The following is a 17,366-nucleotide window of genomic DNA, read 5'->3' on the forward strand; positions in this document are numbered from 1 at the left end:
CTGACCTCTGTGATACTAGTGTAGCACTCTACCAATTGAGCTAACAAGCCAACTAAGAGCAGGTCATCAAATTAGTCCGACATAAACCCATAAGATGATAAATCAAACACAACGAATATATGAAATTCATATATCTGAACTGCCTTCATAGTGCTGTTTACTGCGATGATCAAGCACAAATGTTTCTATAACCGCAGTTCAGATATATGAATATCATAGATTTGTTGTGGAAGAGTGACGTATTAGTGACCTAAAATAACCGCTGACATTGCTACATTGCTTTTCTGAGCTGCTGTACTATGAGGTCAAAATGTGACACAAAACTTTTTTTTGAGGCAAAGTTGGGTGGAAAGACTGAAAAACACTCCAACATTGATTTTTGAGCTATAAGCTACAATTAAAAATGATTAAATTTTAGGCTTCTGCTCCCCTTTAAAACAAAGTAAATTTAATTTAAATTGACAGTATTTATCTCACCTTACAGATTTCGTACAATATAATTTGTAAATTGTCATTCCACTACCTACACCATTTCACCACATTGAGGTAATGGATGGCACAAAATATGCCACAGTACTGTGGTATATGCCACAGTACTGTGGTATATGCCACAGTACTGTGGTATATACCACAGTACTGTGGTATATGCCACAGTACTGTGGTATATGCCACAGGACTGTGGTATATGGATGAAAAACTGTAAACTGGGTGTGCAGAGTGACCCTAACCTTCCATTGTTCAGCCTTCCCTTTTTACTAGGAGAAAGCTTTTCAGTACATCAAATTTTTTGTTTTTCAAAATGGTTTTTGTTTGTGTGTGTGTATGTGTTTCTTTTTTCCAACGGATACAATACTTGGATAGGGCTACAGGGCTGAGAAAAATATTGCACAAGTTGCAAAATACCCATGCATAATTATTATAAGTTCCGGTCTTTTTCCCTAATCATGGACAAAACTTTTTCATAGCAAATTCTCTAGCATTACCACTGCAAATGATCACTATTTCTGTCATCAACTACAACAAAGTTATCATATCAATTTTCAAACAAAGTTATACAAAATTGAGATTAAAATAATGATCTCAAACCTAAATGATACCTTTTACCCTCCAGTTGAAATTCTTCTGCACAAAGACAAGTATTTATAAATAAAAATACTGCATTCCCATTATTTAGTTGCCTTCTGTCCATGTGTTTCCTCACTAATTGCCAGTTCATTAAAAGTGGGGAAAGCAAGCTTATGCAAAATAGAAAAAAAAAAACCAATTGATAATACAAAAACCATCCACTTTACTTCAAATTCCTGATTGAATCTGTAGTCACCATCCGTATGCAAGAGTTTCACATGAGCTGCGAAGTTTTCCACAAGAATAGGTCCATGTTTATATTCTAAAACAGAGCAATGATATTAGCTTTTACCAGGTTGAAAAGTTGAAAGAAAATCAAGACATTTTTGTGAAAGTACCCAGAATAATTCTTCACAGATTTAAGACTCTTAAATATTTAATAATAACCATAAGTTCAGCTAATGAGTTCTAAGCCCTTTTTCCTTATAAAACAATGCCTTGTCAAACAAACCATCAACATATTTAAACCCCACACACCTTGATACATCTCTTCTCATCCCAATTAAGAAGAACCAATTTGAAATCTAAGACCAATTATTTATCTTAAAGTTCAACTGATGAATATGCAGTGTGTGGCAAGTATACCTAGCATGTTATCTGATTAATTTAGCTTTTCCACATCACAGGGAATGAAATGCATGTTGAGCAAAAGTATTCATGTTTCTTTCTAACACACAACAGATTGAATGGAAACTCAAGTATTGTGTACAGAGTGGTGAATAAAGTAGAATTACTTAGATTTAAAAATCCTTCAAGAAATGAGAATCAAACCTTCCAAAAAATTGATATCAATTTAAGTAATTTGCATATAGAATATACCTATAGACCACAAAAAGTACAACATTCTACAATCTGTTATTCCTTAATTAAAGAAAAATACATAATCTTCAGCTCTTCACTGATACAAAATCTAGAAAGAGACATTTTGCAAATGAAAGCTCTATAGAGACCTGATGTTTGTGCTGATGAAGCTATCCCTCCCATCTTGTGCTAAATTCAAAATTTACACAAACATCAAAATTTCTGCACAGATATTACCACACAGGTAGAAAATGAAAAACATTGGATAGCATCAAGGAAAAAAAATTTCATTTTCCAGTAAATTTGGTGACTGTTTATTTTCAAAAGTGATCACAAAGATCATGATCCATACCATCTGTTTTACTGGGGGTCAATTAGAGCTGAAGTGTATGTATTGTGAACTTACAAAATCAAGGACAGCTATTTCTCACCTAGCAATTATTGCTTTTGACTGTTACTAATTTATTTTAACCAGTTGGATAACAAAGATAAAAAGAGCCCATTTGGTGTCATTTACCTGGCATGAACACATTACTGAAACATACTGGAGCAAACTCAACCAAGAATATGATAGCTAAGGCACATCCATTCCCAATTCCAACTACTTAAACATTTATGTTCTGCACTCCAAGTGGCTTTAACCTATTGATGTCCAGAGCGCCCGTAAGCGCCCATGTGGACCCAAACCCTTTCTACGCCTTGTGACGTCATCACTTTTAACCCTGGAGCACGACTTTGAGCACGTACTTGAACAGGTTTAAAATATCTTACAAACGATACCAGAATGAGCGCAATTGAGTAAAGGAGATTGGAGAAATAGCCAAAAAACCATGTAACTTTGACCTGAAAATCTGCACGAAAATCTTTTTCCATTACCCACCTACCTTTCTGAGCATGTGGTTTGAAAATAATGAGTAGTTTCCTAAAAAATCTCTACACCAAAATGAAGCCTACAAAATTTCCAGCGAGTGAGGAAAAACTTCAGGCAAGGAAAGGGGAAAAAAAGGGCAGGAGAAAGAGAGAAAAGTAAAAGTTGTAAGAGGGGCATTACTTTTCAACTCAAAAACTATCTCGAAATTTTGCTTTCTGCGCGTGCCCGAGATTTTCAGGCTGCCATTTTGCATTTGGATCGAAAGGCCGTCAAGTGTACAAGCTATCAATGGGTTTGTGGTAAGTTTAAGCTTTTAAAACCACAACAGTGACCCGAAATCTGCTCGACTACCTTCAAAACACAGTTTTTCACAAAAGCTGCAGTTATAAATGGGTTTAAGGAATGTGGGGAAGATGATTTCAACTATGCATTATCCAGGGTAAAAAAAAAAACAAAACACTTTTGAGTACCACTTTCTACAGCTTCAAATTTATTTACTGTGCAGCACATGGAACCAAATGGAGTTGAAAACAATTGCAAGAAAACAATTAGCCTCTAGGGAGAACATTATAACAGTCTTCATCTAGGCCTAAAAAATTGGGATATGACTACTTGAAACAGAGCAAATATGCTACAAGCTGATGAGATAACCTGACTGATATGATAAAACTGCTGATTGATGACAGTTAACTTCACTTGTCAGATAACGTACTAGTCAAGCAACCCACAATAGCAGATAACTCACCAAATATCACAGAACCACTTGATATATAATTTGAATATATCAACAAAATTGAAATGGTAAATTGGCCACCGTTACGATTATAAAAGCTGACATTTTGAGCATTAACCCTTTGTCGGAGCGAATAGAGGAATTGTGGGTTGTGTGTGCTTTTAAAGGCACAAAATGGAGCTACCTTATTGGTGGGAACATGGCAACGAGAAAAACACGAATAAATTAGTGGAATGAAAAGCGTTCATTACCCCCACCGACGCAGCCCCAAACAGTTTCTTTAGAAACTATCAGCCTTTATTCACTTGATATATAGATACACTCAATTGCCTAAACATTGACCCCTAAAAACTATGATCCATGAATTATGAGACTCAACAACTTTCTGGGAAATGCTCAATCATGCAGATAAATAATCAGTGATTGAGTAATTCTCACTATTCATGAAAAGCCATTGCTATAATTATAATGATAATCTTTCTGTTCCAAAACAGCGTGGATAGCTTCTATCATTCACCACATGCTACTGGAGGCTATTGTATTTATGTGTACCCAAATAGCTGTAGGGTCGATCATTATGAACACCTTTCGAAATGTTAATGTGTTTGCAATTGACTGTATATTATCCTTGAAAAGTTGAGAATATGAACAGTAAAATTATTTTGAAAAAGTTTCAATTAAAATTAAAACACTTCAAATGTTTTGTTTGTTATAATACATTAGTTCATCTGCCAAAACTAACTAAAGGTATAATGTAAAGTCAGGAGATTGGAGAACGAAACACTATCATACTTTCAACACCAGATAGCATTATACTCCTGTCCTTGGGGAAAATCTACAACACTTGCAAAGCTCATGAACTGAAAAGTGTGGTCAGGTTTATCCCAGTGTGACTGACTTGTGTGGCTACTGGAGGTGATATACTGTTACACAACAAATTAACATTATACAGCTAATGAGATTGAAAAGCAACCTTACCATAACAAAAGGCAATTGTTACATTCCAAAATTCCAAAACACTGACTTTTGTGGTTAAAACCACTGTACACTTTATGCTATGTGAAAATACTATAATATGACTTACAAAACAACTTAATATTTCCAAGCTAAGATCTTACTTGAAATCCCAATGAGGCTTGGTCTTCGCGGCTTAGTTGGTGTGTCAGGAGGGATAGGCTCACTAGGGAAGAATACATGGCAGTATATCGTACAACAGCAGTGACATCTCCTTTGCCTAAAAACGGAGAAGACCAAATAAGTTCAGTTTATTAATAATTTAAAAAAGAAAAACTTCTACATCCTAATATTGTGTGTGGAGCTTCTTTTCCAGTGTAAGTGACAACTAATTTTGCCAAAAAACACTGCTTGGTCATGCACAGTGGATTCAGATGGTTTTCTTCTCCAGTAGCTCCGTCCCATTTTCCATTCTAAGTGAGCTGGCCAGTTTCAAATGGCCAAGTGATTTGCATTGCAAAGTTTCCAGGTTAACATAGTGACTGACAAAATGACACAGCTTACACTGACCTTTTTAATTGCAAAAGGGGTAAGGATCCTCTCTGAGGAAGGGCTAATGATTGGAAGGTCAGCTTAACAAACTCTCTACTGTGGCCAATTTAAGAGTTTTTAAAAAATAAGTTAATAAAACCAAATCTATTTATCTTTTTAATAGCAGTTTAACTATCAGGGTCAATCTTTTCCTCATCATCCACAGGTCAAATTATTTTTTATCTAACTTAAATTATTAATTATTAATTACTAACTTATCTATTTGACTTTGGCTGACATTTTCTTCATGGGGAGCTAAGAACCTAATGATTTGCACAGCTGTTGACATGTGGTTCTGTGGCTCAGTTGCAGGCTGTATCCCAAATTAACATTTGACTGGATAATTTGAGTAAGAGTAAGTGACATTGTTTCACATCATTTCAAATAAAACAACTAGGAAATCACATAGGGGTTAAGGCACCTTAAGCATGTTTCAATGGATTAACAATCCTCCTCTGCTACACTGTCATTGCTTTGTATATGAGATCAATTTGTGTCAAAAGATGAAATAGGAATCACTTGGCTCATGTTGTGCAAATTCCCATGTTATACTAGTCTTAAAGAACCATGCCAATGAAAGAGCAGGAAAGAGTCAAGTACATTGTAAGTAATGAAATCAAGGGGCTCATAATTAGTTTGGGCCATGAAATTGTTTTCTTTTTGTTTTTGTTTTTTTTCAATCTACACTACAGCACAACTGGAAATAGTTGCTTCAATAACCTCTCTCATTTTATTAATAAGTGCCATCTTGTTTGTAGGATTTTATGTTTCTATTCAAAATAAAGTGAAGTAAAAAGCAGGTGCACCTCACCTCAGGAACAAAAATGCTCCAATAGCAACAGCAACAAGAAATACCCCAAGTACAACTCCCAAAGCAATAACTATTCCAGGAAATTTACTATCCGAAGGTGTGCCTCCGGTGGAAACACTTGTGGAGACACTTGCAGAGACAGTGCTGCTGCCTGGACAACCTACAACAATAATTATAATGATTTCTTGTTCTTGTCATAATATGAAGGCCGTGCTAGCATCACCTAATGACACTTTTTCAAAACTGACATAAAAACTTGTCTGATCACATAATCAACTTATCAAATATCAGTTTTGTTACAAGGTTGTTCAAGCCCATCTAGAACAATGAACCAGGCCTTATACTTTGATCTAAAGGTTTCCTCAGTATTGTTTATAATATTATAATCAGCCAAACAACATATTTGAAAATTTTGATTACAGTTGTTGGTGATCATTGAGCAGCCACTGTCTCAGCCATTTTGACAATTACAAAGGCAAGCAGCATGGTCAGAGGAATAACAATCAGGTATTACTATAGAGCTCAACACTGTGCCCTCTCATTGGATACTTTGAAGTCACATAACATTTAAAAATAAACTTTTTCCCAGCAAAAGTCTCTTGAGTGGGCAATGCTGCAAAATCTACGACATTAGAAGGCCACAGTGCAGTGTTACGCATAAAGTTTATTAACCCATTGATGTCCAGTGCGCCCGTATGCGCCCATGGGGACCCACGCCCTTTCTACGCCTTGTGACGTCATCACTTTTAACCCTGGAGCACAAATTTGAGCACCTACTTGAACAGGTTGAAAATATCTTACAGACGATACCAGAATGAGTGCAATTGAGTGAAGGAGATTGGAGAAATAGCCAAAAAACCGTGTCACTTTGACCTGAAAATCTGCACGAAAATCGTGTTTCACTACCCACCTACCTTTCCGAGCATGTGTTTTGAAAATAATGAGTAGTTTCTGAAAAATCTCTACGCCAAAATGAAGCCTACTCAATTTCCAGCAAGTGAGGAGAAACTTCAGGCAAGGAGAGGGGAAAAAAAAGGGCAGAAGAAAGAGAGAAAAGTAGAAGTCGTAAGTGGGGCATGACTTTTCAACCCAAAAACTATGTCGAAATTTTGCTCTCTGCGCATGCCCAAGATTTTCAGGCCACCATTTTGCATTTGGATCGAAAGGCCGTGGAGTGCACGAGCTGTCAAGGGGTTTTTGGTAAGTTTGAGCTTTTAAAACCACAACAGTGACCCGAAATCTGCTCGACTACCTTCAAAACACAGTTTTCCACCAAAGCTGCGGCCATTAATGGGTTAACCATTTCACTCCCAGATCTCCTCAGTAATTCTTCTTACTGTCTAACATGCAATTCTCATGATGTTAGCTCAAAGATTTGGGAATGGATCAACCAATAATCCCCTTATTGATATTTGCTTGCTTGATATTTCATTGATATTGGAAGGAGAAATTCTGTCTTGGTCACTTATGGGAGTTTCAGGTTAATCAAAACAATAAAAACTTGAAGTTCTCAAGTGTGGTTGGTTATCAGCAGCTGGATTTAAGCACTTATAGGACAATGTACACCTCGTGCTTGTAATAGGATGGTGTCATAGGTCAGTTGACAGGTATGCATCACATGCATGTACAACTGTTGTGCATTTTGCTGAGTTACTGTTGTTTTTCTTTTATAAAAACATAAAGCCAATGTTCAGTTTCTTTCTCAAATTTTGTCATAGTTATGATTAACTTATAACTGGATTTTGTGTCATCTAGAATTAACAAATGGTAAACACCACATCGTACACTATTGAGTTATGGATGCACGCGGGAGGTTGCTAAGCACGAAAGAAGCATAAGAGTCGCTCGAGGCGATAGCCGAGAGCGACTCTAGCTTCTTGAGTGCTTAGCAAACCTCCCAAGTGCATCCATAACTCAATAGTGTACGCTGTGGTGTTTACCATTTGTTTTATAACATAACATTGATACATTGTAGCTAAAGAGTTCCCTTTTATTTAACAAATCTTACGCAACCAGAAAAAACAAGCGCGCACGGAAAAATAGTCTTTGCATTTGCCCACGTCAGCAGCGTACACCCATGGGCAAATGGGGAACGCTAAATTGACCAATCAGAGCACGCACTTTACTTTGGTTATGTTATAAAACCTCATTGTGATGTCACTGTTCATACCAAAGCAAGCATGAAATACATTTGCATATTGATTCACCACCATAATAAACTTTTTTGGTCTTCTTGGTTATGTATAAGTGTACATCCAGGTAGTTACTGTAGCTTTCAATTACATGTAGCCTCTGAGGTTTAGAACCAAACTCTGTCCCAATTATATTGTTTCAAGATCATACAAATCATTAAAAATTGCAACAGACAATATTAAAGTACAAACAAGCAAAGTGGATTAAAATCCTTCAATCACCCCAACACAACACCTGTTTCTATGAGAGGTCTGGAATATAATTAACATACCATAATTAACAACGTATAGTTAACAATTATTCCAAGAGCACACGTTGGATATGAGATGATAGATAGCCAACTTGGCATTACGCACCTCATTGGCTATAATCATCTCATATCCAACAATAGTCTCCCTCGCAGCCATTTTTTTTGGATGTCACGCAATGCTCCACAAAAAGAACGGCTGCACCCGAGCTGTGATTGGCCAATTCGGAGAAAGGAATGTAGTTCGGTTGTCAGCAGCCGTTCTTTTGGGGGAGCGTTGCGCGACATCCAAAAAAACGGCTGTGAGGGAGACTAATCCAACAAGTGCGAGTGGAATAATTGTTTTATTTAAAAAAATGCCCCCAAGATGTTAGACAAATCTTCTCGACTTTATTTTGTAAGAAGAAACCGGATGTTACAATGTACAGATATCACTAGATTATGGTATATTGGCTCATATACTATAATGGGTAAGCCAATAAAAAGTCTTGAATTGCATTATCCAATGATCCAGTTTTTAATAATTTCAGTGATACTTCCCCAACTTATGGTTTGCACATTATTGAAAAGCACAGTAAAATGGTTTACCCATAAAATTATTTCTAACATGATAGGAAAAGCTTCCTCACCTTTAACATGCACAACTGTGGACCCATTCTGGTTAGTACAATTATTACGTCCCATTATATTATTCTTGGGACTGCAAATGAAAATGCCATGAAGTCCACAGGATGTGTTTTTGTATCTCAGTCGTGAGATGTCTCCTTATGAAAAGACAAAATGTAATTCTCAATGTTATAACACAATGAGTGCATTCAAGAAATTCTATAATACTACCTCCAGGGAACACTTCAATGTATCTGGTTTAAGATAACAAATCTTTTAACTCACTGGAGGTTTGACGTACAGTAATCCTGATGTTAAAAATAGTGCAAAGTTTGAGTTATTTGGGTGTATACAGCATATATAGTGCACTGTGAGTCATTACAATAGAAAGATGAGCAAAGCCTTTGATCACTCTATGGTTCCAGTTGTCTCTATATTTTCACTGTGAAAGTTTCAGTTCAAAATCTAATGTGTTCAATAAGCCACTTCTAGGAAAACAAGAGGGGCAATGTTTCATTCTGTTATGTGGGTGGGGCTTATGAAAAGGAATGCAAAGGAGACATTAAAGACATTGACCAGGTCAAAGACGCTGTGATAGATCTACTATAAGTGAGCATACCTTATTTCCTCAAACAAGTGCCCACGCCATAATATGCACCCCCCCCCCCACCCCGCACAAGCCTCCATCCCACCCTCCTCCTTCATTTTCTTCAATAGTAAGGATAAAAAGAAAACCTGTTTCCGTTGCCACTTAATTTTTTTCTTTTCAAGCTTCAACTACAATATAATCAGTACAGGTTAATAATAATTTCTCAATAAATGCCCCCCTTGATAAAGTGCCTTCCTTCCAATAAGTGCCCCTCCTTTAAGCCAAATATTTATATAAGCAACGAGGTGCTTAATTGAGGAAATAAGGTAATTATTATTTTTATACGGGTTTAGATAAGTGCTTAAGGAAAAAAGATACATACTAAGTGGTGAATAGTTTGATATAAGACCCAATTCTGACATACAGTGGCTAAAGTTTCAGAAAATGTACCTGAAGTCTGTGATGATGTCTCACCTGTAATATAAGAGCTGTTGCCATCAATGCGTGTGCCATTTAAAAACCAGGCTACTTCAGAAACTGGTGGCACACCATTAATATTGCATGAAATATTAATCATCTCAAAATAACTAAAATTCATGGTTCTATCTGGAATGTTCCCTTCAGCACAATCTGATCAAAAGAAAGAAATTAAAGACATATTTTATATAATTATTTACATTCCAGGAAAAGCCATTTGATAAATTTCCCTGATCAGTAGAAGATCAAATTCATGGCCAACTGACAAAAGACAGCCAGTAATCCAGGTTTCCTAACTAAATGACTAGAATCTACTATAAAGAGTACAAATAATGGTACTTTTCTCATTCTCACAACTAGCCAACTATAAAAAAACCAACTGAAGGTAACTTACATTGGACTGTCACTTTGAAAGAATGTTCTGATAAACTGGAATTCTGACACTTGTAGATACCACTCATGTTCCGAGTGATGTTTGTCTTTAAGTACACTTGACCAGTTTGAAGGTGTTGCACATGGGTACCTGTCCAATTGATGCTGGTATTTAAGCCACTCAGAGGACAACTCAAACTCAAGTTACCAAATTCATTGAATTTAAGATCTAAAAACAAATCAAAAGGTTTAAAATCAAGAAACTGCAAATCAAAACTTAATGCTCCTGTGGTATCAAGGAATTCAAAATAACTGTTTAGTTCATTGAAGTTGGTAAAATGTTACAAGGAAGGTAAATATTTCTTATTAAGAATCTTAATTATAGCTTTCAGCTTGATGAACAGACTACAGACTGTTTTAACCATCTCACTCCTATGAGTGGACAGAATTTCTCCTCACAATATCAATACAACATCAAGCAGACAAGTAATGAGAATAAGGAAAATTAACAATTAGGGAAGGTTTTAGTTGATCCAATACCAAATTATCCGGCATAGGGTAAAATATGGACTGGACTGGACTATTTTTTGGACCATTTTTAGGACCATTTTTTGGACCCTTTTTTGGACCATTTTGTAACAGGGAAGCACACCATTAGTACTCAGAGAGGGGTGGGTGCAGTCTATAAGTACTGAGGGAGGGGTGGGAGGCAGAGTGTTATTACCCAGGGAGGATGAGAGGTGGTTGTAATTGTAAACACTACTGGTTGATGGAGCTTTTACTTGATCGTGCAAATTATTATGATCGGTTTTTCGACTGACTTTTTGTACATCAAAATTTTTGTGCTGGGCCATGGCATTTCTTTAATTTATTTGTCATGCCAAAGCAAAACTGCCACATAAACAATGGACTTTAATTTTCATTGAAAATATCAAGTTTACGATTCTCCACTACTGAGTTGACAGTCTGGCATAGGTTATGCGTGTACCTTTTGAGGCAACTTGTGCACTATCAGTCTCGCTTTGCATATACAGTATGTAATTACCAGATTTATCTATCTTCCTTTGTCACTGATGTTATCAGACAAGATCACAGAATTTCCAGTCCTTAGCCCTTGACTTAGCCGCATATAGAATTCACAAGCGCTATGGCAATTTTAACGTTTAAACATTTACTATATAAGATCATTGTTGGTACAGTCGTACAAAGCAACCTTCTCTCTGGTGTCTCAAAAACACAGACCTTGAAAATGCAGACCACAGAGTGCAGACCGTAGACCTTGAAAATGCAGACCTCAAGAATGCAGACCTCAAGAATGCAGACCTTGAAAATGAAAACCTCGAAAAATTCGTTTTCCAGCGACATTTCAAAGAGAACATTGGTTCATGCACAGACATCCAATGTTGAGCGTGGGACAAACCATATATGGCTAGCAAAATAGACATTCTCTGGTTTCAAGTCGCGGTGTACCACGTTCCTCGGCGATATCAATCACTGCCTTGAGAAAAAGCGGCAAAAAATGTTGAAAGGCTTCGCCTGCTTGTGTTCTATCAAGGCAAAGCAATAATTTGAGGAGATCTAAACCTGAACATCAAGACTGAATGGCAGGAAATCAAAACACTCGTATTCCATAATTATAGCAACCAGTTTAAGACCGATTAAAATAAATTTGTACAATCAAGTTAAAGCTCCATTAACCAGTAGTGTTTACAATTACAACCACCTCCTGCCCCCTCCCTGCGTAATAACAGTCTGTCTCCCACCCCTCCCTCAGTACTTATAGACTGCACCCACCCCTCCCTGGGTACTAATGGTGTGTTTCCCCCCTAATAAAATGGTCCAAAAATGGTCCAAAAAAATGGTCCAAAAGATACTCCAGTCCAGTCCAGTCTACATCTTACCCTATATGCCAAATTCTCCAAACCAACATCATAAAAAATGTATGATAGACAGTAAGGAGAATTTCTTATCAGATCTTGGGAGTTAAAGGGTTAACACAAACTGTTTTCATTCAGGACAAGACAGCAGGCAGACTGACCTGCTGTCAGAGCACATCTGACAAAGGACTAACACTCAAAAAATCAACTTTAGGAAGTCTTTACAGTGGCCAATTACATTATTGACTCATTTGATAAAAACAAATCACATTGTAATTTATTATTAATTATGTATAAATCATGATTTACAGAAATGATTACCAAAGCATGTTAGTTTTTGCCCTAAAACATTGGAAAATGTATCTCTAATTGTATCTCCATTGAACCCATAGCCTGCCTAGTGAGGGAGGGTTGGAGGAAGGAAGGGAGGGAGGGGGTGTGGGGCTAGGTTTTGATCTCAATGCTACAGTGTAGATATATTTAGGTGACTGGGCTCTGTTACATCAAAGCTCCTTTAATTTGAAGCTCCCATAATATAAACAGGATATGAATTTTACAATAAGTTGAAAAAGTTATAACTTCCACTATCCTAAAAAAGCATGCAAATTTGTCTGCAGTCATCATCTGTGCCATGAAAAAAGCAATTTACAAACAAGAAATGTGCAAAATTCACACATAATCTATTCTTTTCAAGCACCACACAATTTCATTTATTCGAGGGTGAGTTAACATGTTGCCAAGTGGAACATTGGAATGCCACCTGCTTAACAAATTGAGTAGATCCTACAACTGAAGAAAGAACAAAGCAGGTGGGCATTGAAACACTGATATCATAATTTCAGATAAGAATAATTCAGCACTAAGTATAATTGTACTGTAATCCAGAAGTACATTTTTTACAACTACATCAATTCCATGGCATGACTTATCAACAAAAAGCCTCTCAAGACAAAGATAAAAACAAAAGAATATAAAACACCGCAGATTGATCCATTTCTTAGTAAACCACAGAATCATAGAATATTTATCATGCAGATTTGAGGGAAAGTAAAGGCATTGGAAGGTGGTTTTGGTAAAGTTCTCATAATCTTCTAGAGTAGTATGGCAAAAAAATCTCCTGATTTACTTCGCGACTTGAAAAAGGGATTTAGCTCTCGTCCGGACTGACAAAAGTTGAAAATGATTCTACATCATTGATGAACAGTTTTACATATTTCGTGTAGCAACACGAAACGTTCTTATGAGACATATTGTGTCCCTGTTCTCATGTTAAATAAAACGTACATGAAGGGGGAAAAACAAAAAGATAGATTGAAACATTAACATGATCAACTGGGGTCAAGATATCAAATAAACAATTTACTTGACTGACTCTTGACTTATCACGGAAACTCGCAGCTTACTTGAACAAAACTGATCATTCAGAGTCAACCACGGTGGCGGAAACGTGAAAGAAAGTAAACAATTTCATTTAAAAGGGTTCTAAATATCTTACCTTCGGGATCTGCGTTAAGACTACCCACAAACAGCCACAACAACATAAAAAGATTTACTAAGTTCACTGGTATAAACTTGACAGGTTGCTTCGCGCTGAAGCCATCCAGTCGTTTCACGCGAGTTGAAGCCACAACTAGTCCAGACATCGCTCTTTCTTCAAAGATTTTATCAAAATGATATCACACAGACCATATCGATGAACTACTTAAAGAAGCAGGGAAAACTGATCAAACTGTGCCGCATTCTTTGGAGCTTCACTTCAGCAGCCTCCTTCACTTCCTCTACCGCCTGCCGCCATCTTCTTAAAGTCACGTGACACAATAATGTCAAGTGACTGAATGAGTAATTCTGTTGTGACGGGCTTTTTGTCTAAATTGTAAGCAAATTTGTTTGATTCGGCAAAGTTCAAAACTAGTTATCCCCATTCGAATTAAGAGAAAATTCTCCACTTTCAATTCTGTTGCACGAGGAGATAAGGTATGTAAAATGCCATTTACTAGGTTTATGACGTTAAAATAGTACTTCTCAGAGATATTTCCCAGCCTTACTTGGATAGAATGTTTCATTATGACATTGTACCACCCAAATAGTCATCGACTTATCTTTGGTCTAAAGATTGCAGTGTCCAGTCCTTTCTTTTCTCATTACCATTTACACTGACCCTCAAATCAGATTTTTTTTTTCCTCCACTGCACCCAGACAAAAAAGTTTTATCAAATTTTGCACACCGCCAGCAACATATGGAGGGGTGGAGAAGTTTTTCAGAACAAAGAAACCTACACTGAGTTCATCCTTTAAGAAATTAAACGCATCGTTTTTGGGTAACTTTCAGTCTGTTGCAAGCTTTTCATTCACAAAAAAAGATGCTTGAGCAGTTTATTTGATGTTTCAAGAAAATATTGTTGCTGCTCTTTTCTTCTGTTTCTCTTTGCCAATTTTTTTGTTTTGTTAAATGTTCAAATCTTTTATTCTTAAAGATTTCTCCCAAACTCACTAGCACCCCCTAAAAGGAATTGTACCCCTCCGTAGCAATTCTGCTGGACAGCTTTTTAGTTGAAAATAAATGACAAGAAAGAATTCGGAATTACATGTACAAAGTTTATGCTTGCTTTACATCAACTAAAAACATGTAACTGCAAACAACTTGTTCAATTCGCTTTTTAAACTTAATTAATATTCACACACAAAAGTCATAGACTCCCTCAAAAAATTGATTTATATAAAAATCAGTAATATCAGATTTAATAAAATCAAGAAGAACAAATCGAAATACATTAGAGGAAGAACAAAGGGCTGTGAAATTGAATAGACCAAAGTATTTGTTGGCTTCAGCGAGAACAACGAAATACATGCTAATTATAAAACAGGAAATTTTAAGTTCACCCATGCAGAAACGGGTACTTCGTGTGGGAAAAATGTTAAAAAACCAGATATTTAATTTTAAAAAATATGCGATGAACTACCTAGAAGCGAATTACACAGATGCAAAGAGACTAAGAAAATAAGACATGCACAGATTTCACTTTTTAACATGTTAAGCAATATAATTAACGCACAAATAGCTACAAAAATATACTCAATTTTATGATTTCTCTTTTCGTAGCTGTCTGATAGAAAGTATATTTCTTCTATGTTTCTTCACAAAAAAGTGCATTCTCAAGTCTTCTTATAATGATAACAATGACTTAATAGTTCACCAAAAATTCCAGAGCGATGAATTCAAGGATTGTCCTCAATTCGCTGATAACCGGACGATCCGGGGCGAAGGCCGTACTTCTTTCTGATTTCATCTCTCTTGACTTCCCTCTCGCTTCGTTTCTGAGCATGAAGGGCCGTCATTTCTTCTCTTTTGCGCTTCAATTTTGCGTCCTCTTTATCCATTCGCTTTTTCCTGCATTTGTTGCACTGGCGACAACAACAACAGTAGATACAACATCCGAGAAACAACAAGAAGACGGCGACCAACGAAGGGACTAAAATGATAAGGACTTGTCCTGATACTCGACACTGGCCATAAAACCACTCCCTGCTTGGGCAATCTCGAGGAACAATTTTCGTCCATCCAGGATAGTTGGTACATGCCTCTGTTGAAGAACACCAGTAACATTGCGAATGCCCAGTGCAATCGCTACAAGATTTGTTGAAACTCGTGCAATCTTCCGCGACTGCCGAATGTGGTAAGGTGAAACAAACAACAAACGCAATCGCCCACAATGAAATGAACACGCACTTGTCTATCTTCATGGTCAAGGTTGAAGCTTTCTCACGACAATCTTCTATTCTTTTCTATCTATCGTCTCTACTCCACTCTGTCCAATACGACTCGTTTTACTCGATGAATTACGGTGATTTTTCAACTCCAAACGTAAGATATTATCCCCGTCACTCGACTAATGTTTACTTAGTCCCTGAGAAATCTACGAGATTCGTTGCTGCAAAAGCCTTTTTAAGCTGTAGCTCGGTAAAGACTATCGTCGATCCCTTTAACAACTTCTCTCTCCAGAGAAATGTGCTGTATTGGTCCCAGAGTCGTAGAAATTCTGAACGAGAGGAATTTATCACGGCGCCTCGCGACAGATATCAAAAGTGCAACTGAAAGCACGCACCACCTACGTCACAAATTCAATTAAAAACATATAATTTATTGCCAGCGGTAGGGAGAAACATAAAGGCAATTATCAAACAAAACTTGCTGAAAGGTAGTGATTTTCACCTTTCTACCTTTCTTATAAAAATTAATTTTTACTTTATGATTTGGTAGAATAATAGAAATTGTGAAAAGAAGCTGAACAACAGCAAAATCAAAATATGCCCTACCCTCTCCACCCAAGTAGTTCTTAAACGCTTGAGTTGTTGAAGGAACGTGAAATACCAGCAGGCTGTAAGTTAATTGAAGTGAATTTCAATTAAATGAAAAGAGAAAAAAAGGTCGCTTTTCTCGAGAAAATTTGCAATTCAAATGAAGATGTTTGTCATCCCTTGGATCCTGGACCACACGGTTATTTTTCTCATAAATTTTGGCGGTTTGTTTTTATTTGCTTCATTTCTCTTTTTGTCTTGTTTACTTCCGGTGCTTGTTCCTTTTTTTTCTCTTTCTTCTTCTTTATTTGTTTTGCTTCTTTTTTTTTTAATATCACAATGAAAGAGGATTTTTAGAGGGACTGTTTACAATGTAAAATAAAGAAGACAGAATACCACAATCCATCTTTCATTCTTTTCGGCAAACTTAAAAACAAAACACAATGTACCCTAGTCTAAAGTAGTGTGGCTGAGAATATTGACAGCGAACAGAGTTAATTTCGACGTTTGAATCAAATGCAGTTTTAAACTATTTTAGTTGACTAAAATAGGAGTTAATTAGTTCGGCACGTGTGAAATTCGACGTTTGAACTGGGCCTAAGGGGTGAAATCTCGTGAGGAGAAGGATTTTAGAATCCTTGAGGTCATATGCTTTTATCGCTGATCAAAATTCAGTGGAGGGAGATGTATGAAAATTGTATACTGGGGGTAAATGAGGGCTCTTTGGACTCAAAGGAAACCATAATTGTACATTACTGCCTAAGACTTGCTGACAATGCTCTTAATACTCTTCATCTCCAACTATTCCTCAAGAGAAAAAAAA

General features: G+C 36.7%; 2 protein-coding genes across 4 annotated transcripts in view; both read right to left on the reverse strand.

Annotated features, from left to right (window-relative positions):
• Positions 1-14,061, reverse strand: part of LOC111325101 (receptor-type tyrosine-protein phosphatase epsilon) — a 29,575-nt gene extending 15,514 nt beyond the window's left edge. The window contains exons 1-7 of one of the 3 annotated variants that reach the window (XM_022928833.2): positions 13,743-14,060; positions 10,393-10,599; positions 9,996-10,151; positions 8,956-9,090; positions 5,887-6,046; positions 4,649-4,764; positions 1,293-1,387 (exon numbers count right to left, since the gene is read on the reverse strand). In XM_022928833.2, coding sequence (XP_022784568.2) covers positions 1,293-1,387; positions 4,649-4,764; positions 5,887-6,046; positions 8,956-9,090; positions 9,996-10,151; positions 10,393-10,599; positions 13,743-13,890 — 1,017 coding nt within the window. In that variant the 5' untranslated portion in view covers positions 13,891-14,060. Of the gene's footprint in view, positions 1-1,292; positions 1,388-4,648; positions 4,765-5,886; positions 6,047-8,955; positions 9,091-9,995; positions 10,152-10,392; positions 10,600-13,742 lie in introns of all 3 variants that reach the window. The other 2 variants (XM_022928835.2, XM_088759818.1) reach the window with 2 other exon arrangements.
• A 760-nt stretch (positions 14,062-14,821) lies between these two features.
• On the reverse strand, positions 14,822-16,351 carry LOC148730563 (pituitary tumor-transforming gene 1 protein-interacting protein-like). Its single transcript, XM_088759830.1, has one exon. It carries the CDS (start codon positions 15,986-15,988, stop codon positions 15,464-15,466), a length of 525 nt encoding a protein of 174 aa, XP_088615956.1. The 5' UTR covers positions 15,989-16,351; the 3' UTR covers positions 14,822-15,463.
• Between the last annotated feature and the right edge of the window lie 1,015 nt (positions 16,352-17,366).

Source organism: Stylophora pistillata, chromosome 5, assembly GCF_964205215.1.
Source record: "Stylophora pistillata chromosome 5, jaStyPist1.2, whole genome shotgun sequence".
Classification (NCBI taxonomy): domain Eukaryota; kingdom Metazoa; phylum Cnidaria; class Anthozoa; order Scleractinia; family Pocilloporidae; genus Stylophora; species Stylophora pistillata.